Here is a 23,920-nt window from a genome sequence, read left to right on the forward strand (position 1 = left end):
AGCCCACCACTTACCACTTTGCCTTACCATGGGTCAAAATTCAGGACAGGAGGTCAAAATTCAGGACATAACTTTGGGACAAAAGGTACGTTTTACAGACCCATCAGAGGAGGTCGTGCAATAGTATATAAGTAAGCCCATCCATATCCCAAAAATATTCAACCATTTGCAAACCTATCCATCATGTATCCTTCATCTATCAATTCACTCGTCCATCCCTCCATCCACCCTTTCACTCATCCATTCATTATCCATCCATCCACCCTTTCACCCTATCCATCTGTACACTCATCCATCCACTCTTCCACCCATCCAACCACCCAGTCCCTCATTCTTCCACCCATTCACCCTTTCAGTCATCCAGCCATCCTCCTTTTCTCTCTCCATCAACTTTTTCACTTAGCCATCCTTCCTTCCTTCCACCCATCCATCTACTCATCCACTCATCAATCCATCCATTGACCCTATCACTCATCCATCCTTTCTCTCATCCATCTATCCTTTCACTCCTTCACTCATCTATCCATCCTTTTGTCCATTTACCCTCCTTTTCACTCACTCATCCATCCTTACATCCACCCTTTCACTCATCCATCCATTCACCCTTTCACTTATCAATTCATCAATCCATCATTTTACTCATCCATCCATCCACTCATCCATCCACCCTTTCACTCATCCATCCATCCTTTCACTCATCCATCTACCTTCCACCCATACATCCATTTATTTACCTTTTCTCTCATCCATCCTTCCACTCACTCATCCACCCATCCATCCATCCATCCTCTCATTATCCATCTATTCAACCTTTCATTCATCCATTCACCCTTTCACTAATCCATCTAGCCATCCACCCATCCCTTCACCTACTCACTTGTCCACCTTTTCATATTAATTACGAGCTGAGCCTTTGTCTGCAGAGTGGCATAGGCAATCTGGAAATTTGTCATGAGTCATGCAGGATGCACAGTGCCAGGCCATGAGGTGACAGTGAAATGGTGTTGTTTCTGGGGCTTTTAGTGGGATGAAAAATATGGGGGGTCTCTCCAAAGTGTGTGTTCGATGTAATTACGGACGGACGTGGCTAAAAACACCTAAGCTAAAAATCTGTGCTTAGTATAGTGTACCGCCCACCTCCCCTGGGGCTCTGCAGGCAACACAGACACTGCCCACCTCCCCAGGGGCTCTGCACCCAGCACAGACATGGCCCACCTCCCCTGGGGCTCCGCAGGCAACACAGACACTGCCCACCTCCCATGGGGCTCTGCACCCAGCACAGACACTGCCCACCTCCCCTGGGGCTTTGCCCCCAGCACATACACTGCCCACCTCCACTGGGGCTCTGCAGGCAACACAGACACTGCCCACCTCCCCAGGGGCTCTGCAGGCAACACAGACACTGCCCACCTCCCCTGAGGTTCTGCACCCAGCATAGACACTGCCCACATCCCCTGGGGCTCTGCAGGCAACATATACACTATACACTGCCCACCTCCCCTGGGGCTCTGCACCCAGCACAGACACTGCCCATCTCCCCTGGGGCTCTGCAGGCAACACAGACACTGCCCACCTCCCCTGGGACTCTGCAGGCAACACAGACACTGCCCACCTCCCCGGGGGCTCTGCAGGCAGCACAGACACTGCCCACCTCCCCTGGGGCTCTGCAGGCAGCACAGACACTGCCCACCTCCCCTGGGGCTCTGCAGGCAGCACAGACACTGCCCATCTCCCCTGGGGCTCTGCAGGCAACACAGACACTGCCCACCTCCCCTGAGGCTCTGCACCCAGCATAGATACTGCCCACAGCCCCTGGGGTTCTGGAGGCAACACAGACACTGCCCACCTCCCCATAGGCTCTGCAGGCAACACAGACACTGCCCACCTCCCCTGGGGTTCTGCACCCAGCATAGACACTGCCCACCTCCCCTGGGGCTCTGCAGGCAACACAGACACTGCCCACCTCCCCTGAGGCTCTGCAGGCAACATCGACACTGCCCACCTCCCCTGGGGCTCTGCACCCAGCACAGACACTGCCCACCTCCCCTGGGGCTCTGCACCCAGCACAGACACTGCCCACCTCCCCTGGGGCTCTGCACCCAGCACAGACACTGCCCACCTCCCCTGGGGCTTTGCCCCCAGCACATACACTGCCCACCTCCACTGGGGCTCTGCAGGCAACACAGACACTCCCCACCTCCCCAGGGGCTCTGCAGGCAACACAGACACTGCCCACCTCCCCTGGGACTCTGCAGGCAACACAGACACTGCCCACCTCCCCGGGGGCTCTGCAGGCAGCACAGACACTGCCCACCTCCCCTGAGGTTCTGCACCCAGCATAGACACTGCCCACATCCCCTGGGGCTCTGCAGGCAACATATACACTATACACTGCCCACCTCCCCTGGGGCTCTGCACCCAGCACAGACACTGCCCATCTCCCCTGGGGCTCTGCAGGCAACACAGACACTGCCCACCTCCCCTGGGACTCTGCAGGCAACACAGACACTGCCCACCTCCCCGGGGGCTCTGCAGGCAGCACAGACACTGCCCACCTCCCCTGGGGCTCTGCAGGCAGCACAGACACTGCCCACCTCCCCTGGGGCTCTGCAGGCAGCACAGACACTGCCCATCTCCCCTGGGGCTCTGCAGGCAACACAGACACTGCCCACCTCCCCTGAGGCTAGGCACCCAGCATAGATACTGCCCACAGCCCCTGGGGTTCTGGAGGCAACACAGACACTGCCCACCTCCCCATAGGCTCTGCAGGCAACACAGACACTGCCCACCTCCCCTGAGGTTCTGCACCCAGCATAGACACTGCCCACCTCCCCTGGGGCTCTGCAGGCAACACAGACACTGCCCACCTCCCCTGAGGCTCTGCAGGCAACATCGACACTGCCCACCTCCCCTGGGGCTCTGCACCCAGCACAGACACTGCCCACCTCCCCTGGGGCTCTGCACCCAGCACAGACACTGCCCACCTCCCCTGGGGCTCTGCACCCAGCACAGACACTGCCCACCTGCCTTGCTGCAATGGAGCCCACCCAGAGTGAGCTGACCTCTCCTTGGCTCTGCAGCGAACGCAGCCACTGCCCACCTGCCCTGCTGCAATGGAGCCCACCCAGAGTCTGCCCATCTCTCCTTGGCTATGCAGCCAGTGCAGACAGGGCCAGATCCCCACATACTGCTGTGTGTGAGGGACCCTCGGGTCTGAAGCAAAGACCTTCACCATCACCACTGAACCCCCACGACATCCATGCCACCTGTCCATAAGGGGCGGATTCAGTACTAGCCCTTTCACCCCACGCCCTGACCGAGTCCACGGTACACCCTGCTCTTGAGAAGCATCATTAACTGTGAAGGACCCGCCAGTTTAAACATTGTGCCCCTCTACCCTAAGTGGTCTTTCTTTAGTCTTTGAATAAATGTTGCGCGTGCCCCGTTGCGCTGGCTGCATCGATGAAGTTGTTGTCACGAGTACTCCTCCTTTCACTTATTAAATGTGTGCAATATACTTAAGGCCCAAATTAGTTTACTTTCGACGTGGAACCCATGGACAGGATGTACTGACCTGCAATATTTTAGTTTTGAAAGTTACCATAGCAAAGTGGTTCTTTTCTCGACTGTGCGCGTGTCACAGGCACAGCAGCACACACTGCACTCTCCCACACGGAGACAAATAGCTGCAAAGACTGGAGCCTTCTGGTAGCAGTCGAATGATGAGGTGATCAAGCGAGGCTAAGAAGCCAAAGAACAGACAGGGAGGTGAGGCCGAGCAGCATAAGACACACTATGTTCGATTTACTTTTATTGCCGGCCGGGCCCCACCATGATGCCCTCCCTGATTCCAATCCAAATTATCTAATAATTCTGGTTACCACCCCGCCACCCACTATGTATATGATCTGGAGAGATAAATGCATCCTGTATATTTCAAGTAATAAGCCCTGAGAGCACTGTACTAGCTAGTGGTACATCAGGGGCAAACAATGTGTCACAAAAATCCACACATTGAGTATATTATGGGAGCCAGAAAACTCTACACCTGGTGTGGCTTAAAGCTGGCGAAGAGGGCTCGAAGACCAAGTGTGGCTTAGGGTTGTGACTACGAGCTGTTCAGCGTCTTTGAAGCAGTGCAAGATATTCTTATAGTCTGTTGTCTAAGTGAATGGTGCAGTTGGACTGATGGGTGTGGCTCCAAAGTTAAAAACAATGTACAGAAACCATATTGTGTGCAACTACACAGTCTCTATCGTTGGGAGCATTTGGTGTCTCAGTGGTCTAATGCGTCCACTGCAGGGCCTTGTGTTTGACCTCATGGTCACAGGTTCAAATCCCGGTGGGTCCTGCCTTTCATCCATCTGAGTTCAATAAAATGAGTACCACTGAGTTGGGTAACAATAAACATCTGTTATTCAGCACCAAGATGCCTCCGCGTGAACGTGCGCTTTTACAAATACATGTTATGTTATCTGTAAGAGGTGTTGGTGGACCAAAACTCTCAAACTGTGCCTTGAAGAAATTGTTTAACATGTGTATTGTTATGAGCGAGAGCCATTAATCTTGTGTTCACAATATTGTTGTTATTGATGGTATCAGTGATGCCCTTGATAATGCAACTCGAGATGTTATTGGTCATGTCTTTTGAGCAGTCAAGAGCAGTGAGTGGTGGGAGGATGAGTTATGGTTTGCCCAGCAACCTATAACATGTGGATTGTGATACCATGTTGGCAACTGTTTAGACTTCTACTACTGAGTTCACCTATATAGCACAGACCTTGCCATAAGAAAAATATAGCTCTCTATGTGGTTTACAGATAATAGCATAATGAATATAGGTCTAGATTAGCATAATGAATATAGGTCTAGATTAGCATAATGAATATAGGTCTAGATTAGTAATTGCAATACTCCTGGCCCATTAAGTCAGATGGTGGCATCAGCAGCAGCCTTTTCAAGGCAGGGACAAGACGTACTGCTGTAGATTTACGGTAAATGCTCGAAATTACAACTAGAACATCAGTTGCTGTTGGTGACATGAGTAAAACCAGGGCTTTAAGTGGACCGGGTCTCACCGGTGCTGAGCACCAGCAGTTTTTTAAAGGGGGCCCCAAAACAGGTCTCTATCGGGCTCTTTGTGCCCTGGCACAGGCGGTCCGTTTTTTTTCCGAACTGCAGTGACAGCGGGCACATCGATGTGTGCATACTCACACTGCTCACTAGTGGAGAAGTTACGGCATGACATCTTGCCAGGTGAGCTTTGAAGGAGAAGGTAAATCCTTTAAAGAAAGTCATTTTCTCTCTGGGTTTTGCTTATCTTTTTGAAACTCAGGAGCAGCAACATTGTGGTGGTGTCACCAAGGCTTTAACTAGAAGCTTTTTCATTATTATATACAAGTCATAGTTGCTGCTTATTTAGCGTATGTACTAACAACCATTGACACAGCCAATAGTCCTGACATGTTGTAGGTATGATGTTACTTGTTTCATATATCTGGATGCAAAGACAGAAACAGCAAATTGCAAGTTGGGCGGCATACTATGCTAAGCACAGATTTACATTAATTACAGTGGCCATGACCCTTTGGGAGACCCCCCCCCCCCAGTTTTGTCATCCCACTTAAACCCAGAGTAAAACTTTTGCAACTTTTTGAAGGTGTACATTTTCCCTATTCTCGCTGTGCGGAGAGTGATCATTTTTACCAGTGTCTGCATGTTTGCATCCCTAGCCCCTTTCACGCGCTGAAGGCTCTCAAAGGGATGGCCTAATGCTGTGCAAGGTGCTGTTGGATAGTGACTAGAAACTGTGTCAAGCTTGCATCTCAGGAGTGACACATGAAACAGTGCCCTGCCACAACATGACTGATCGGCCAATCTGAAATCACTCTATTACATTTCCATCACCCGTCCATGCTAGAGCAGACCTGCATTTTGCATCCCAGTGACCCCAGCAGCTCAGTATACAAATTGGGCGGTATTCAGTATCTTTGCAACACAACCATGACCCACTGGGCTATTTTATCCAATACTGGAAATTATGACCGACAACTTGTGCAAGGTTCTCTGCAGCACATACATTAGCACACTGAGCTAGGAGAAGACCATAGGAAGCTCTGATCTATACGTTACGCACATTACTATGCAGGAAGGAACACATTAACCCAACAAGAATTGTACGATTCAGGCTTATCACCAGCAGGTTACACACTGCAAGTTTTTAATCCACCTGAGTGATCTTACTAGTATTATACTTGGATACTTGCCGGATACAAGTAGATTCCTGCAGCAGGTGCCTTAACACTATAAACTACCTTAAAATAAAACCTGCATGTGATCAATTAAGTAGCCTAAACTGCTTCACTGTTGCATTTTTCCATGGTCTCAATTTCTTTTGGGGCAGAGGTTTAAAAAATAGTGAGTCCATAGGGGCAGAACTCCACTCCTAACCCCCCCCTCCCGCCCCCCCCCCCGCCCCCAGATTTGGACGCCTTTTACCCCTCACACATCCAACCCCTTCTAATCGACGGGTTCCAGGAGAATATATCTATTTTCATTTCCAGGGCCTGCATGTTTCACAGTGACAATAGATAACCATGAAAATGTCCATAGTTGTACCATGACTCCGCCCCTCGAATTAGGACAAATCAGTGGTATGGGGTGAAAGGGCAGTAGCAACTTGCATTAAGTTAGATCGACAGGGAAAAAAACAACAGACATCACAGAGGATAGAAAGACTAACGGCAAGCACAGCAGCAACGGTTGTACATAACATAGCAGGACACGGAAATTGCAGCCAGCTGTAGGTGTTGAAAGCGATACATCAGCCACAGCCACAGTCTTACCTGTGAAGCGGCAGCAATTCCAGGGGCCCCCCAGGTCCGCTTTTGTTTCATTTCCACTTTTAGTCTTCCACAGTTGAATTCATCATCCCACGCACAGCAAGAAGTGAAAGTCCCTTGTGGCCCCGCCCGGCCGGGGCCCGGGCGTGCGCACCATCATTACCAACCAATTAGAGGCCGCGGTACCAAAACGGCACCATTTAAATAATGAAGAGGACATGCGGCTGGCCGTGGCATGCGCGGCGCGCACCATTTAATTTATGGGGAGGACGCCGCCGTGCGCACTATTTAATTAATGATTGAACTTCAATCATGCGCGCACAGACTTGAGGCTTGCTCGATGGCTCTGCTGAGATGGAGTGAGGGGGCCCCTGGAGCGCAGGGGCTCCACCACACCGCGGGGGCTGCGGGGGCCTGTGTTACGCCCCTGGAATAGGGAAGTATATAAACATCGAGGACATAATATCGAATCCAAAACACCGAATGGCAAGTAAGTCTAGATTTTCTATACCTAACTCCACATGTAAGTACCTGCGCAGTACAAGGTACACAGATGTGGAGTTGGGAATAGTGTATCTATACTTCCTCTATATGCACTCACCTTTTGCTATTTCGGTCTTCCACATTTTGTCCTGGATGTTATTGTATCTCGATATCCTGAGTCTCGATAATCAGCAGTACAATTGCATGTGTGCCAGTCTATTATATCACACAGTGGCAGTCACCCTGCACTTTACGTTGAAAAAGCATGCTTTAAAATCGGTCTATAACTTTTAATCCCTTGGACGGATTTGCACCAGAGTTAGCAGTTGCTTGAATAGTCAGCTAAAGTCCGGCATGCCAATTTATGTATAGATCCATGATAAGGGATGGGAGGGTTCAATAACAGTTAAGGGGCGGTTGAAGAAAGTTGTGTTTTCCCATTTTAGCTCAAGTAGGGAATTTTACTTATGCCTATGGACCAAGTCACTGAACGAATTTACACCAAACCTGGCATGAAATTGAACTTTACTCCGAAAGTGGGCTTTTCTGTGCGCAGTTTAAATCCATTCAGTAGATTTCAATATATGTGTTTTTATAAAAAGTTTCCAAACAGGCTTTAACAGGTTTAACAGAACCCCCACTTGCCGCACCAGCTCGTCTCTACTTCTCTCGGCCCGAGCAGGGGCCGCAAAGTAATCATCAGGTGCCGGAGTACCATAAAGCTATGCGAGGCATCCTGCAGTGCAGGACTCTCCACTTACCACACCAGCTCTTCTCCACTTCTCTTGGATCTAGGATGGGCCGCGATGTAATCTTCAGGGTCCGGAGGCACGGCAAAAAGTGAAAGTCCCTTGTGGCCCCGCCGGGCCAGGGCCCCGGCGTGCGCGTGCGCACCATCACTATCAACCAATTAGAGGCCGCGGTACCAAAACGGCACCATTTATATAATGAAGAGGCCGCGGCGTGTGCGGCGCACACCATTTAATTCACGATTGAACTTCAATCGTGAATTAAATGGAAGCTTGCTTGATGGCTCTTCTGAGACTGAGTGAGGGGGCCCCTGGAGCGCTGGGGGCCCCCCCGCACCGCGGGGGCTGCGGGGGCCTGTGTTACGCCCCTGCCGTCTCGGTATGGTCATGTTCGCACAGCATTAACAAAGGTTTGGTGTGGTATTCAATGGGACCCGTGCTCAATTTCTTTCCATCCACCGCCAAAACCTCCTCGGGATGGTCTTTGGCCATTAACATGAGACCCAAGCTTAAAGCCACCCCTTGGTCCATGAATAGCCCTGTGGCTCCTGAATCAATCATGGCTTCTATAGGTTGCCAACCTTTGGGGGTTCTGAGGTGTATCGGGAGAAACATATGTTGTGGAGTGTATACCGTCTGTTTCGATAACGAAGGGACACGAATACCACTCAAGGAGTTCCCTTCGGCTGTCCCTGAGTGTATTAGTTTCCCTTACTTTCCTCAGTAGTGTGTCCTGGTGATTTCGCCACCCCAAATCCAGTTTTGGGTTTGGCCAAGCACTCCCGGACAAAGTGGCCTTTCTTCCCACAATACATACATAGACCCGCTTTACGTCTATTGTCTCTCTCAGCTGGTGTCAGCGGAGCCCTTACGGTCCCTATGTCCATAGGTTCTACGGGAGCTCCCGGCCCACCGCCTAGGCCCCTGTTGCGGTCAAAGCGCATGGGTGGTCTCTCTACCCTCTTTCTATCCCCTCTCCGTTCTCCTAACCGATAATCTAGTCTCAATACCAGATTGATTAGGTCTATGCACGTGGAGGGTTGGGGGTCTATCTGGGCTATTACGTCCTTGAGATCGTCTTTTAATCCTTGATAGAAGAGCGCCCCTTTCTTTTCCTCAGGCCACTGTGTTTCGGCCACCAGCCTCTGAAAGGTGTTAACATAGGTAACTATGTCCTTACTCCCTTGTCTTAATTCTAGTAGCTCTCTATCCGATGTAAACGAGGCCGCTCGGCGATCAAATACAGTCTCAAATTCTTTCTTGAACTCCTCCCAGTCATATAACAGGGGGTCGTCTCTGTGCACATAAGGCACAGCCCATTGAGCGGCTTCTCCTGTTAGGTATGATATCATAAAGGCCACTCTGGCTTGATTAGTAGGAAAGGCTTTTGGTTTGCATGAAAAATGCAACAATATTTGCGTCATAAAGACTTGCACTTTAGTTGCGTCTCCCTGAAAACGTTCCGGGGCAGCCAAAGGAATGGGAGTGGGTATTTCCACAGTTAACGGCGTTGGAGTAGCGGAGGCTCCAAACTGGAACACCCCACCGCTCGCTCCACGCCCTACATGGGCGTCAAAGGGGTTCCGCTGTAGCCTATTTACGGAGTCCTGTAGCGCGGCTGTCTCAGCCCTAGAGGCTGCTACCTCATTTCGGGAATCCGCAATCTCCTGTTGGAGAGTTACTAATGTGGCTAACACATCTTCTAGGGTGGTCATGGTGCCAATGAACCGACCGGGAGAGGTATATTATTTTTAGGCAGATTATTCTGTCAGGTCCTACGTAGGCCTCTCAGGATCGGTTCGTTGCTCAATGGGGGCCCCCCTATTGACAACCTCAATTCCGAGTTGCCGTGAAGGCACGGAAGCTTAAGGGGATCAATCGAGGGGCAGGAAAGGATGGGAACAGCGGGGAGGGAGATCTGTAAAGGAAGCACAGGGTTTGTTAACACTAACTTCTTTACCGTAAACAATAATATCACCCACTGTCTCACATAAACAATTAGGTCTACCTGTAAAGGAAAATAACCAAGTCTAGCTTTGCCAGAAGAAGGGCGATTTAGGTTTGTCAAAGCCTCTTCAAGGCTAGCTAGATGCGGGGTGCTCAGGGAAGCCTCAGGTCTGTATACGTTACTCCAAGGGCATGACTGTTGATACATAAACAACATATAAACTTCCCCCGTTTGTGTAGCAGCTGAATATACTTGTGTTTCTGTTCATAGGGCTTAAACATGTACCCACCAGAAAGGGTGTGCTGGTAGGCCTCACTGGGGAAAGAAGGTCTTATGCTGCAGCCTAGCGGCCACTCTATATACACCCAGCTAGAAGACGACACAAACACACACATACATCATGGATACATAGTAGGCGTCACATATAACATTAGGCGTTGAGCTTTGACTCTTGATAAGGCATAAATAAGGATGTACAATGAGTTCCACAGCGTGGTATTTAAGTCATACCACCTGGTAAATGTCAAGCGTTTTCTGAGCGCTTCCACGCACTCACTCTGGCAGCATAAGTATTTACAAAAGTCTCACTAAGGAGTATTTCGGTTTTTAGGCAGTTCCAAGTTCGAAGACAGCACGAACGTGTGCATGAAAGGACTCTTGGCGGTGTCACTGACACCCTTACCGCACCCGGGGAACACCACGTTGGTTCTGCTACGAGGTTCAGGTCAGCTCCAGGATAATCTGCGAGCGTATCTCCTCGCTGGCCGGGTTAAATGGTTTCCCGGTTCTCGCGCTGCGTCACTTCCTGTGCGCGCGCGTCGCCGTCCCACAGGCTGATGGGAGTTGTAGTTCTGTGGCGGCTGCGGTAGTCCCCCATTTCTCCCGCATCTCGCGGAACTGGTTCGCGGCCCGATCCCAACGGGCGGCGTCTTCCAGTAAGTATGTCGAGGGGGCAGAGGTCCGGTGAGTAATCGTGACAGCAGGTGGCTTCGTCGTGGTTTGGAGAGGGCACTTGTTGCACACCGGGTGCACGTCGAGGCGAGCATACTTAGCATTGCAAAGAGGGCAACGCTTGAAGGGGCTATTCGATGTTTTTGATTCCATCGTCGATCTTGATCGGGCCTTGGACGTCGAAGGGCAGATGGCTAACTTCGATGAAACTACTCAGCGCCGAACGAAAACAATACCGACGAAGAAAAGGCCTAAATACTCTAAGAGCTAAGATTAGGACATACGAACCCAATGGCGGAAAAAAACAATCTAAGGATGGAGGGGATGCCCATGCGCACTGTAGTCCAGGGGAGGAGCCACCTATCTCGTGATACTTCGAAGACTCTTCCAGGACAACAATGTGCAATCATCCGGACCCAACACTAGGCGGCGATCTATGCACAGATATGAATTCAGCAGCCCACATGCCTCGAACATTAGCGTTCTCGTCATACAGTGACGTAATGATATTCTGTTCCCTTCTCTCCCCCACTTGCCAAGCTAAAACCCAACCAGCATGTTCACTCCCCTCGTAAGCCTTTGCAAGTAAGCACCTATGGAAGTGTAGCCTTGTTCGTAATAGTCTTGCATCTCCTGTTTAGCTTTCCTAAGCCCCTGTTGGTTGGTGTGCATTTTATAGTGTAGAAACTTTGCAGTAACCAGTTTAAATTCATGTTCTAGACCCATTCTCTTTTCTCTGCGACACCTTTTTATCTGCTATGCTTGAGGTGATAAAAGCACGCATCATAGCTTTAAAAGCATTCCAGACCATTCCTACGCTTGCAGTTGTGTCATTAAGTTCAAAGTAGCTCACAATCTTCTCAATCTCACGAGTCCAGACTTCATCTTCGCCAATTTGCCTTATTAAAAAAAATCATCTCTTAGTAGACCTATCAAGTTCTATCCCAGTCACCGACATTTTAACAAATGAAAAGTCAGAAAAACCATTTATGTGGCTGTATTCACCTAGGCATGGATAAGTGGAAGATAAGAAATAGTCTAATCTTGCAGCGGTTTCATATTTCTCCGAGATACAAGTGTATCCCCGCTGGATTGGATATTTATTTCTCCATTGATTGGTTTAATTTAGGGCTTTCATGTATTCAAATATTAATTTGGCAGTTCAGGGATTATTTTGTTTTCGGGTATTTGTTGCTATACAAATGACTTAAGTCTCACTGAATGCAAAACTACAAACTAGGGATATTCAAGTTCATTAAAGTCCCATGAATTGATGGAGGCGCAGCTGAGTTTGGTAAACAGGAGATCCCGAGTTCATATCTCAGCAGCGCCTTCAGCAATTCATGGGACTTTAATATCCCTATGTTGTAGTTTTGCTTTCAGTGAAAGTAAAGTCATTTGTATATTTCTGAGAAGAATTTCTGAGAATATAAATGAGTAGAATTGTGAAGCAGAACATATACATATACATATATATATATATATATATATATATATAGTCACTTAAAAAACCATAGGTTTCACACATGTTATAGTTAGCTGTACATTTCACTCATAAAAAACCAACGAAATTCCACGTTATAGTTAGATCAGGTAACTATAACTTGCGAGCCCACAATAAACTGCTGATGACGTCACATAGTACATCACTCATGACATGGTCAGCGACATCACTCATGACATCAATGATGACATCTGAAATTACACATTGTGGATTGCGGTCGCACAAGTTATAGTTACCTGATCTAACTATAACGTGGAATTTCATTGTTTTTTTACGAGTGAAATGTACAGCTAACTATAACGTGTGAAACCTATGGTTTTTTAAGTGAATTTGCAAGGTTTTGTAAATGATAATTCCTTACTATAACGTGTGTGAAACCTATGGTTTTTTCAGTGAATTTGTACGGTTTTTTAAATGCTAAGTTATGTATTTTTTTATTTTATTTTTTTCTGGTTTTTCACTATGCGCACACCCTGCGCGCACGGTGCGCGAACTGTGGGCGCTCGGTGCGCTTCGCGCACCGAGGGCCCACGTTGCGCAGTCCATGGCGTGCGCGCCTCGCCTTTTTTTACGCAGTAACATTTGTTTTTTTCTCCCTTGTGGGTCCTTTCATTTATTTAATAAATGTGATTGTTACTTCTTTATTTATTTTTTAAAAAATTTTTTTGCCGTGCGCGTACGGTAAGCTTACCGTACGCGTACCCCGCGATTTTTTAAAAAAATTATTACATTTATTTTTCGTACTTTTGGGTCCTTCTTGGACCCCCTGACAAACACTAGGGGGTCTGCAACTCTCTTTGTTGCCCCCGTTTCACGTTCCCCACCTTTGTTTCTCAGTGCGAGAGACAGAAAATGGCGGCCGACACTTCCTGATTTCGACCGATTCGAATGTTTACAGTCATGTAACCACCAATCAGAATTGAGCTCACGCACGGCACCGTACGCGTACGGTAAGCTTACGGTAAGCGCACGGAGCGCGCTTACAGATATATATATTGATTTAAATGCTATTTTCTCAGGACCTACTGAACAGATTTACACCAGACCTACAAAAGGCACATCCTTGACCTGAGGACTACCTCTCTGCCAAATTTCAAGTAATTCTGTTCAGCCGTTCGGGCTGTAGCTGTGTCTAAAGGTCCTATGGAAAAATGCATGGGGAAAACGCGTTTTGGGACCCCCCTTTTTTCTCAGCCCCCGCTTGATGAATCCCCCCCGAGACTTTCAGGGTAGGAGCGGAGCAGAGCGCCCCATTAGTTTTGAAAATTTCGCGAGGATTCGTCGACCGGCGCCAAAGTTATTCCAAATAGAATGTTGCGGATTTCCTATGGAAACACGGTCCTAACTATAACTATCTACTAGCGACCGCCAGTAGATAATATATATATATATATATATATATATATATATATATATATATATATATATATATATATATTTATTACCTTTAGACACAGCTACCTTTAGACACAGCTACAGCCCGAATGGCTGAACAGAGTTACTTGAAATTTGGCAGAGAGGTAGTCTACAGGTCAAGGAAGTGCCTTTTTTAGGTCTTGTGTATGTCTGTTCAGTAGTTCCTGAGAAAATAGCATTTAAATCAATATATATATCTGTGTCAGCTTACCGTGCGCTTACGGTAAGCTTACCGTACGCGTACGGTGCCGTGCGCGATTCTGATTGGCTGTTAGATCTTAGTAAAGATTTGAATCGGTCGAAACCAGGAAGTGCCGGCCGCCATTTTCTCTCTCGCACTCTGAGGGGGGGAGGAAAAACAAAGTTGGATAACATGAAAAGGGGCATGCTAGACAGCTCCTAACCACATAGCCATTGTTAGGGCGTCCCCAAGGCCAAAAATTCAATTTTTTTTTTTTTTTTTTTTTTAAAACGCCGATTGCGCTTACCGTACGCGTACGGAAAAAAATGAATAAAAAAAAACAAGATCCACATTTTCCCCACCCCGTGTGCAAATGGTGCCCGTAGGGCACCTTTTGTGCATGATATATATATAGACTGAAAGAACAATTAATAGATAACCTTTCACAACGAAGCGCATAATATGTCCTCCGTGTGCGGACGGTGCGCGAAGCGCAGCGCACCGCGTGCCCACCGTGCGTGCACGGCACTAATTGCGTAAAGTGGGCGCGCGGTGCGCGAAGCGCACCGCGTGCTCACTGTGCGCGCACCGTGCGCGCACGGAACGAACTGCGTGAAGTGGGCGCGCACGCCACGAACGGCGTAAAGTAACTTAGCATTTAAAAAAACGTACAAATTAACTGAAAAAACCATAGGTTTCACACACGTTATAGTTAGGAATTAGCATTTAAAAAACCTTGCAAATTCACTGAAAAAACCATAGGTTTCACACATGTTATAGTTAGCTGGACATTTCACTCGTAAAAAACCATTGAAATTCCCCTGTTATAGTTAGTGCAGGCAACTATAACTCACGCGACCGCAATCCTCTGCTGATGACATATGTGTCTTTATGAAAAAAAAATATTTGTAATATATGTATAGCTAAAATTTAATGGAAGAAGACATGGGCAAATAAGTGTCTAAATACAGTATTAGCATCAGCAGAGGATTGCGGTCGCGTGAGTTATAGTTGCCTGCACTAACTATAACGGGGGAATTTCAATGGCTTTTTACGAGTGAAATGTCCAGCTAACTGTAACATGTGTGAAACCTATGGTTTTTTCATTGAATTTGCAAGGTTTTTTAAATGCTAATTCCTAACTATAACGTGTGTGAAACCTATGGTTTTTTCAGTGAATATATATATATATATATTATCGCCTGTCGAAGAGTGTACTGCGCTTGGGGGCAACTCCTGAGATATATTTATTCACTGAGAACAACCTTGATCAGTTGCATAAACAAAGCAGTCCAATGTCTGACACGTTTCGGTATAACAATTCCTGTCTCAAAGGCAGCACGTAACAAATGCTGCAGTCATTGCCTACCAATTTATCCCCATCTGTAACCTCATTATTCTTAGGTGAGTAAAAGCCAGTGCTGTGCATCCTGGGATCGGTAGTTCTAATTTCACCCACGTGGGTTTGCCACAAAACTGCACGTTCTTAATAGCTCCTTTCTACTAGTGCAACTGACCCCAAAAGTTACCCTCCAATGTGATGCCCTGTCAATCCGCATCACGCTGCCACAATAATATAGTAAGTGGGCGATTTCCGTGAGGAATATCAAATGAAAACAGAAGCTTTTCTTCAAATGCATCCAATTAACAAGCATTGAATCTCAAGTCACCACAACACTTCTGCTTTGAACTCACCAGAGTCTGGAGGCTGGCGGTTTCTGTCTATCTTTCGAATATCTTCAAGTGTGATGCCATCTTCACTGAATAACCCTCCATGCATGATCTGTGAAAGGAAACACCAGTTATGCCAGCAAGGACAGGAAATGCACTGTCAACAATGACATATGATTTTAAAAAAAATGTTTTACATTGCCTCCAGAATAGGAATATTTGTATTATTTCCCCGGTGAGTGTTCAAAATAAACCATCAATGTAAGACTTAACCAAGGAAACAGAAAATGCTGTAAAATTATTTAATAAGCAGAAATTATGACATAAGTTTTTTTCCAAACAAGAAGCTTGTGAGATACATGTAGCTCTCCAGCTAACATTAAGTAACTCCCATTTGTCCAGCCCAGACTACTAAATTAGAATATTGTGCTTCCTTGAAATAAACATGTCGGCACTTAAAGTTTGTATTCAAGGCCAGAGCGTGTGTATTTTCAGAAATCCTAAGCGCTGATGTTTGGAGCCAAATGGTTGAACTTCTGAAAAGTATTTAAAGCGGATATTTGAGTGATCAAGCATCAAAGATATGGCTTTTATGTATTACTCTTTCAGAGCTATTCCAAATTTCTAGAGCTTTTACTTGTTGGCATTATTGCTGTCAATCCTGCACGATGAACAGAGGTTATCATTGAAGGTAATCTTGCCTATGGTGTCCACTAAAATAATCAAGCCTGAGGTGGTCACTATCACAATAAAGAAAATATTTGTTATGAGCTCAGAATGGTTTTCATTAAACATAAAAGATCTACTTACAGAACAAGTTGGAGACCACTGTGCTATATTAATAGAGCAATAGACTGACTTACAAACGGCTTGTTTCAATAGTGACATTTGGTTAAATATGACTCAATCTTTCCATAAGCATTTTGTGACTCAGGGCTTGATTAAGAGTTCCCATGGTGGAGGCGCAGTGGCAATTGGGGACCGTGGCAACTGTGGTCCGACCACCGTACTACAACTACGGCGGTCAGGCCTCCAGGGGACTGTCGCAACTGCCATGGAACGCCGTTGTTCTCACCATCAGGGTTTCATGGCGGTGTTCCACCATGAAATTCTGGAGGTGAGGAAACGGCCACATGACTCTGGGCCCTTGGGTGCATGCTGGGAGGCACATGGTGTGCCACCCTGTGTGCATGCACTCCCTTTCCTGCACGGGCATTGACTTAACAGTCCATGCGTGCAGGAAAGGGCTTTGGCATTCCCATTGCGGTGCCTTTTCCATAGGCATCACTGAGGGAACGCCAAAGGACCGCCCGCCAGACAACGAGAAAACGCGTTATCTTGCGGGCGGTCGAGTTTGGGGGTGAGGGGCGGTGGCGTGCCACCCTGCCAAACTCATAATCTGGCCCTTAGTACAGCCATGGGACTGTGCATGTGTGAACCATTAGATCCCCGCCTCTTCTATATTCCCTAGATGGCATTGCAACTTGAAAAGTCATGCAAAGTCAAGCAGAATTCCCACAGACATTTGTCAGTTGGATAGTAAACTTGCACATGAGCCCGAGCCATGGACAAAAAGTTAATATTGTCAAAGGCACATAGTATTACACATTAAGAGCACCAAAATTAACAAAATATATATTTATTTACATAGCTTTTCCATTCTATTCACAATCTCGGTGCACCAACTACCAAGCAGAATAGACTGGGGAACTGTAAAAGCTAGTCTGAAACCATGCTAAAAAATACAAACTTTGAATAAAACTAGTACAGAACCAATGGAACTGGAATGCTGAAAGTACCAATGTTTTAATGCATAGTAAGATCTGCTACACAGGAGCTTATGTCTTAGAGACTATCCCTCACATCTACGGGAATAGGTAGGCTTTATTGTTTTTAAGTTTCCTATTTGTTCAAACTTTTGTGCTATAAAATATTAAAGGGGACTGTTTTTCCAGTACTTAAAAAGGAGTTCAACTTTTGTATACCGCTTTCCCTTTTCAATCTTGTTGTCAACTCTTCCATCTTAAGTGCTTCTCATCTGTCTTCCACCCTTTCCTTATATGTGATTATTCATTTGACTATTCATCATTTATCTCACCTCCCTTCCTGTCTCTTTCCAGCTGGCCAGTCCCACAACGTGTCAAGGATGAACTAGGTTGGAGATGTCTTTGCACCTCATTAATATAGGACTGCAACAGATAAAAGGGTAATGGTATTTAAAATGCCATTTTGCTGCTCTTTTCTTCAGTCAAATGGGAACGATCTGAAAGATTATTTTTAACTTACAAAATAAGATTTATCTGTGCTGCGAACAGTAGTCTGTTATGGTAAGATGAGAAGCCTGGGTTATGTTGCCCTGCTCTTTATCGCAAAACACTAAGAACAAAAGCCTACACGCCTTTAGTCCTGGTTCTGCAGCATAGGAATTTTCAGTGAAGTCATAAACACTTGAATAAGAATACCAATCTGCGAGCACCGTTCCAGGAACACTTCTGTTTATTCTTTTGTTCATGTAAATATCATTGCCTTGGCAATAAACTTGTAGACAAATGAAGATCTAAAATTGGTTGATCTTCATCTGGTTTGATCTGGCTTTTCTTGAGGACCAGAAAATGACTGGAGTAAACCCTTTTGCTCCGTTGATATTAAGGAACAATTTCTATTGTCCACTGTAATAAAAGAAGATTCGTTTTGGCTGCCAGTAGAGGGAACTGATATTCTGATGTTTGTTTATGTGGAGCGGGTGTGAATCAAATTACATTTCCTCACTGTATGATGTTCAGAACCCACAGGTCTGTGGTTATTGGTTTCGACTCTTCCAGGTAAGACGTCACAGCTCCTTCAACAGGAGTGGGTAACTGTAATGGGCAGTGATAGGCCATCATTTTCGGTTCCCATATGAATTTCTCCCTCTGGAATTCGCAAAATAAAAGATGCCACTGAGTTAGTGAAACATGTGACAGAAATATACATGGCGTCAGAGAACCCTCTGATCATTTTGACTGGGGATTTTAACCAACATCTTATAGGCTCAGCTCAGGGTTATGAGGTAGTGCTGCATACTGGCCTGTATAATATCCCCAAACAACACGTACCACAGCAGAAGAACAAGAACCTGTGCAACAATCACCTACTAGATGACCTGGAACACTTAAATCTGCGTGCACTAAACGGAAGATTCTCAGAGGACACTCCACCTGTAGCCTCATATTACTCCTCAACAACCAGTTCGATCTTGGACTACACCTTTGTAAATCTTGCACTGTTTGAACACATCGGTGGGTTCAGAATGGGGGAAAAAGGAGACAGTGATCATCGCCCACAAGAATTTTATATAACCTGTATAGCCTCAAAAACAATCATGCCAGAAGCAACCCTGGAGAGTTTTTATACCTCTAACCTACGGAGGATTAATTGCACAACAACAAATACAGCTACCAAAGCAGATGCTGCAATTCAACTTTTTAATAAACTAGCTGAAAGTCAAGGCAATCAAATAGAAACCTGGGAAACATTCACCGATTCACTCACAAGTCAATTAGCAATAAACAACAACAATAATCGGGAGCTACAGTCCACACGTAATAAGTTCAACATTTCGAAAAAAAACAGACTAGAGATAAAGTCTCTTAAAAAAACAATTAATGCAGCCCTGCGCAATTTAAAATATTCACCGTGGAACACTTTTCTTCGAATAAACCTAAAAGAGCAAAGGGCAAAATTGAAGAAACTCAAATGGCACATCATAAGAGATTCTGAGAATGACCACTGGGCAAAATTACTATATGATTTAAAATGCAACAATAGTAGTCGCTTCTGGAAAACAGTTAACGGAATCATCCGTCCATATCACACCGGAATTGGGTCAAACATAACAGAATCAACATGGACAAACTACCTGTCAAGCCATTTTAACGTCCCTGCTGAAACACCTGGCAATTATCAAATAAGCTCTTTTTTGCCACAAGCACATATCAGCCAGACCTCAACCTACCCAAGTAACCTAGATCTCGGAGACAACGAAAACAGCCAATCAGGTGTCGCTAGCCATCATCCCCTGGAAACAATAAGGAAACAAATCGCAAAAGGAAGAAGAGAAGGAGCACCAGGCCCGAATGGCATTCCTCCGGCACTTTACAAAGCCAACCCTGACGCCTGGGTGGTTATTTTTCAATCTTTATTCACGGACATCAGGAAACTGGAAAAAATACCAGAACTTTGGAAAGGGTCAATCATAGCACCAATCCATAAAAAAGGGGACAAGGCTGATCCCAATAATTATCGTCTAATAGCTCTGATTGACAATGAGGCAAAATACTTTTCAGGCACAATACTTGAACTAACAAACTGGGCAGAGGCTAGTTCTATTATACCGTGGAATCAGACTGGGTTCCGTAAATCAACAAGCACCACCACCAATATCCTTACAATATCTCTAATAATCGACGCAGTCAAAACCTCCAAGCAACCATTACACCTGTGCTACATTGATTTTAGTGCTGCATTCGACAGCGTGGACAGAGTCAGACTGTGGAGGAAACTGGAGCAATGGGGTGCACCAGCACCTACGGTAAACATGCTGAAACTTTTACACACAAATACCTGGGTGCAGGTGAAACTAGGCGCTGGTAGTCACATCTCCAAGAAAATTTACACCTCAAAAGGCCTGAAACAGGGTTGTGTGCTAGCACCAACCCTGTTTAATCTATATCTGGCTGATCTGCCAAAAGTACTTAACGCCTGTAACTCTCATTCCCCGCGGTTAGGTGGGACTGTACTGTCCAACCTTATGTACGCAGACGACGTAGTCTTGCTTAGTCACACGCACGTCGGTCTACAGAACCTCCTGACAGTAATGCAGAACTACGCTGTAGAAAATAATCTAAAGATAAACCTGCAAAAAACACGGACGATGACAATCCAAAAAAACAAAATGACACGCCAGAGGAATTGGTTCTTCGGTAATAAAAAAATTGATGCGGCAGACGAATATAGATACTTAGGAGTAATAATCGATAAAGGAGGCCTGTTTAAATCCCAGATGAAGGAGGAAAAAAGAAAGGGCTTGCTAATGGCCATAACTCTGAAAAATCTTGCGCACAAACTTACGGGGCCGCTCCTGACCCCCTTACTAAGGGTAGCCCAGGCGAAACTTCTTCCCACAACTGCATATGGCAGTGAAGCAATGCGGGGCAGAGACGCTAAGCAATTAGACAACCTTCAGGTTCAAGCCTACAAACAAATGTTTTGTCTTCCGAACTACACCTCTCCAGCCCAGGTTAGGTTGGAGTTCGGGCTTTTGCGACAAGATCTTGCCAGACAAGGAGCATACATCATCTGTTGGTTTAAGATCAAAAGCTCTCGGTCCCACATGCTCAACAATTTGCTGTGGCAAGAACTGCAAAACAGAGACACGTCCCAAGCAAGAGCTTATCTCCAGGCAGCCCTGGAATACACTAAACTACAGGAACTCTGGGACGCCCAAATTGGATACTACGCTTTTAAAAAACTAGCCTGGAAGGTCATTAAACAAGCGTCATTGATTGAAGACAAGGCAACCTTCTCTAAAAGAGCCCATGCCTGGATGACTCTGAACACATATAAGTCTCTGACCCCACAGTCATATTTCAATCAGGGGTACTCTAAAGCAGCAAAACTGAGCTTTATGAGGTTCAGACTGGGAGTTCTGCCTTGTGCCCAACATCTTCCGCCATGGCAACGGCGGATAGGTCAAGACTCCTGTAGCCTGTGCAAAGCCAAGCAAGGTGACATTTTACACTTAATCTGCCTATGCAAAAATATGGCCCAAGACCGGCAGAAACTCCTAAAAAACGTATTTAACACTATAGGTATCCGAACAAGGAGACAAGCGGTACTAGCATGTTTTAATTCAGAAAATACTCAGTTAAATTGCCGCCTAGCAAAATTTTTAACGATTGCTGAACATAAACGGCTAAAAAACTTGGTAACTGTCCAAAAAAGCATCAACGTTTCACCACACCATAAAGGAGATACTGATCCGTCTTAATCAGACCTTAAGGACTTATTTTCAGCCACAAGAAAGCCTCATTGAACAAACAATGTACGCGTTCGTTCACCCTGCTGCTGTTGTTCAGAAATGCTTTTAAACTTAAATTTTTTTTTTTGCACATAATTTACATTACCCATAATCAAATTGCAAACGTGTATGTTTTAACATTAAGTTATTAGCACGATGGCACTTCAGAACTAATTTCAGGTAACAGCCTAAATTCACTGATATATCGACTATTCGTACAAGGAAACGGCTTAAAACTTAATGATAAAGCACTTGTTTTATAATACTTTTTAACTGATTTTATTGGTATTATGCACTGTTAATAAATGTTATATTGTTATGGTTTTTATTAACTAAACAATAAAAATTTATTCTGATTCTGATTCCCTCTGGAATTCGTGGTTTTAGCGGGTGTGGCCTTCTGTTTTTGATAGTGTCAAAGGTATTGCTGCTTTTGCATTTGCCTCTGGTGTTGCTGTTGGTTAATAAGATCATCTCATGGATAGAATGCTCCGATTAAATTCTCTTTTTTGACATCCTTGACAAACCTCGTCACCAGCACTTTCAGCTTCGGTACTTCGCCTTATTCCCCCTTACATGGCAGGTGCCACATGATTCCATACCCTGTTTGAAGCATTGGTGCGGGCCTTTGAGGACTCTAGGGGTCTCATCTCCAAAACTTAGTGTACTGCAACAGTCTCGCCTCCTACCGCGTTACCCCTATCATTCTAGATGGGAGCAGGACAGTGCCCTGAGCATCTGTCGGAAGCAGTGGAAGCTCTTGTACAAGATCCCCAGGACCCACCAGAGTGTTTCACCACAAGAGTCAGCATACCAATTAATGTTCTAATTGCACCCCTTCCCGCTTGTGCGCCATGTTCCCTGTGGCAAATGCTGCCCGGTGGAGGTGTTCAACGCAGGTAGGTAACTTCCAGCATATATGGTGGCCATGCCCCTCCATCACCATATTTTGGAGGGAAAATCTTTGGACATGTTAAAAACACATGGTTCCCCATCCCAGCAGATAGCTGCACAACAATTCGAGGGATCCTCCCAGTTACACTTGAGGCAGCGTCCCGTGCGTGTAGCATCCTACCAGCCCAGATACACGCCAATAAGCAAGCCATGCACGGAGGGTAGTTGTACACGTCTTTATTCTGCTGGGTGTAAGTCAGAAGGATTAGTTACTTACCTGTAATCCTAGTTCTCATCCAGGGGTATACTCATCAAAGTCATAATCTACGGGGGTCGCGGCAGAGGAAGAGGACATACGAAACAGCAGCAGTCCTCCACCAAGCAGCCCTCAAAGCAGTGAGTTCTTACTTCCTCCGCGCTCGTTCGCCACTCCGGTCGGGGGAAGTATCAGTGTTCACCTGGCAGAGTGGGAAGCAATTACAAAAGACAGATGGGTGCTGAATATTGTGCAGCATGGCTACTTGCTGCGGTTCAAGTCTCCCCCTCTGCAGATACCACCACGGAGGCAGCCACTCCCTCAAATCGAAAAACAACTTTTACAGGACGAAGTGGCCACACTCCTCTCCAAGAACGCCATAGAGGAAGTTCCACCCAGGCAGAGAAATCAAGGAGTGTACTCCCGGTATTTTCTGGTTCCAAAACGAGGAGCGGTCACGGAGTACAGACCCATTCTCAATCTCCGTCTACTGAACGGATTTGTCAGAAAAGAAAAATTCAGAATGCTGGCCCTGCATCAGATCTTCCTGCATCTCCACCAGGGGGACTGGATGTGTGCCATCGACCTACAGGATGCTTACTTTCATATTCCTGTCTCAGCGAAACATCGAAAATTTCTCAGATTTCAGATCGCTCGTCGGCACTATCAGTACAGAGTCCTGCCATTCGGCCTCAAATCCGCTCCACGAACATTCTCAAAGTGTATGGTGGTAGTAGCTGCCTTTCTCCGCAAGCGGAAGATATTCGTCTACCCTTATCTAGACGACTGGCTCCTGAAAAGTTCCACGCCGGCTCGTCTCTGAAGCCATCACTCATTTTGCCTCCGACTGCTTCACTCACTGGGTCTACAGGGTCTACAGGTCAATTACAAGAAGTCGGTCCTCAATCCCACTCAGCGGATTCACTACCTGGGCGCCTCTCTGGACTCCGCAAAGGCAAGCGTGTGT

General features: G+C 46.3%; 1 protein-coding gene across 1 annotated transcript in view; it reads right to left on the bottom strand.

The window, feature by feature from the left end:
• Positions 1-23,920, bottom strand: part of PPP5C (protein phosphatase 5 catalytic subunit) — a 407,441-nt gene that overhangs the window by 137,761 nt on the left and 245,760 nt on the right. Inside the window, exon 9 of the mRNA XM_085625671.1 lies at positions 15,770-15,857. Within this exon, the coding sequence (XP_085481797.1) occupies positions 15,770-15,857 (88 nt within the window). The remainder of the gene's footprint in view (positions 1-15,769; positions 15,858-23,920) is intronic.

This window comes from Triturus cristatus, chromosome 9 (genome assembly GCF_964204655.1).
Source record: "Triturus cristatus chromosome 9, aTriCri1.1, whole genome shotgun sequence".
NCBI classification, from domain to species: Eukaryota; Metazoa; Chordata; class Amphibia; order Caudata; family Salamandridae; genus Triturus; species Triturus cristatus.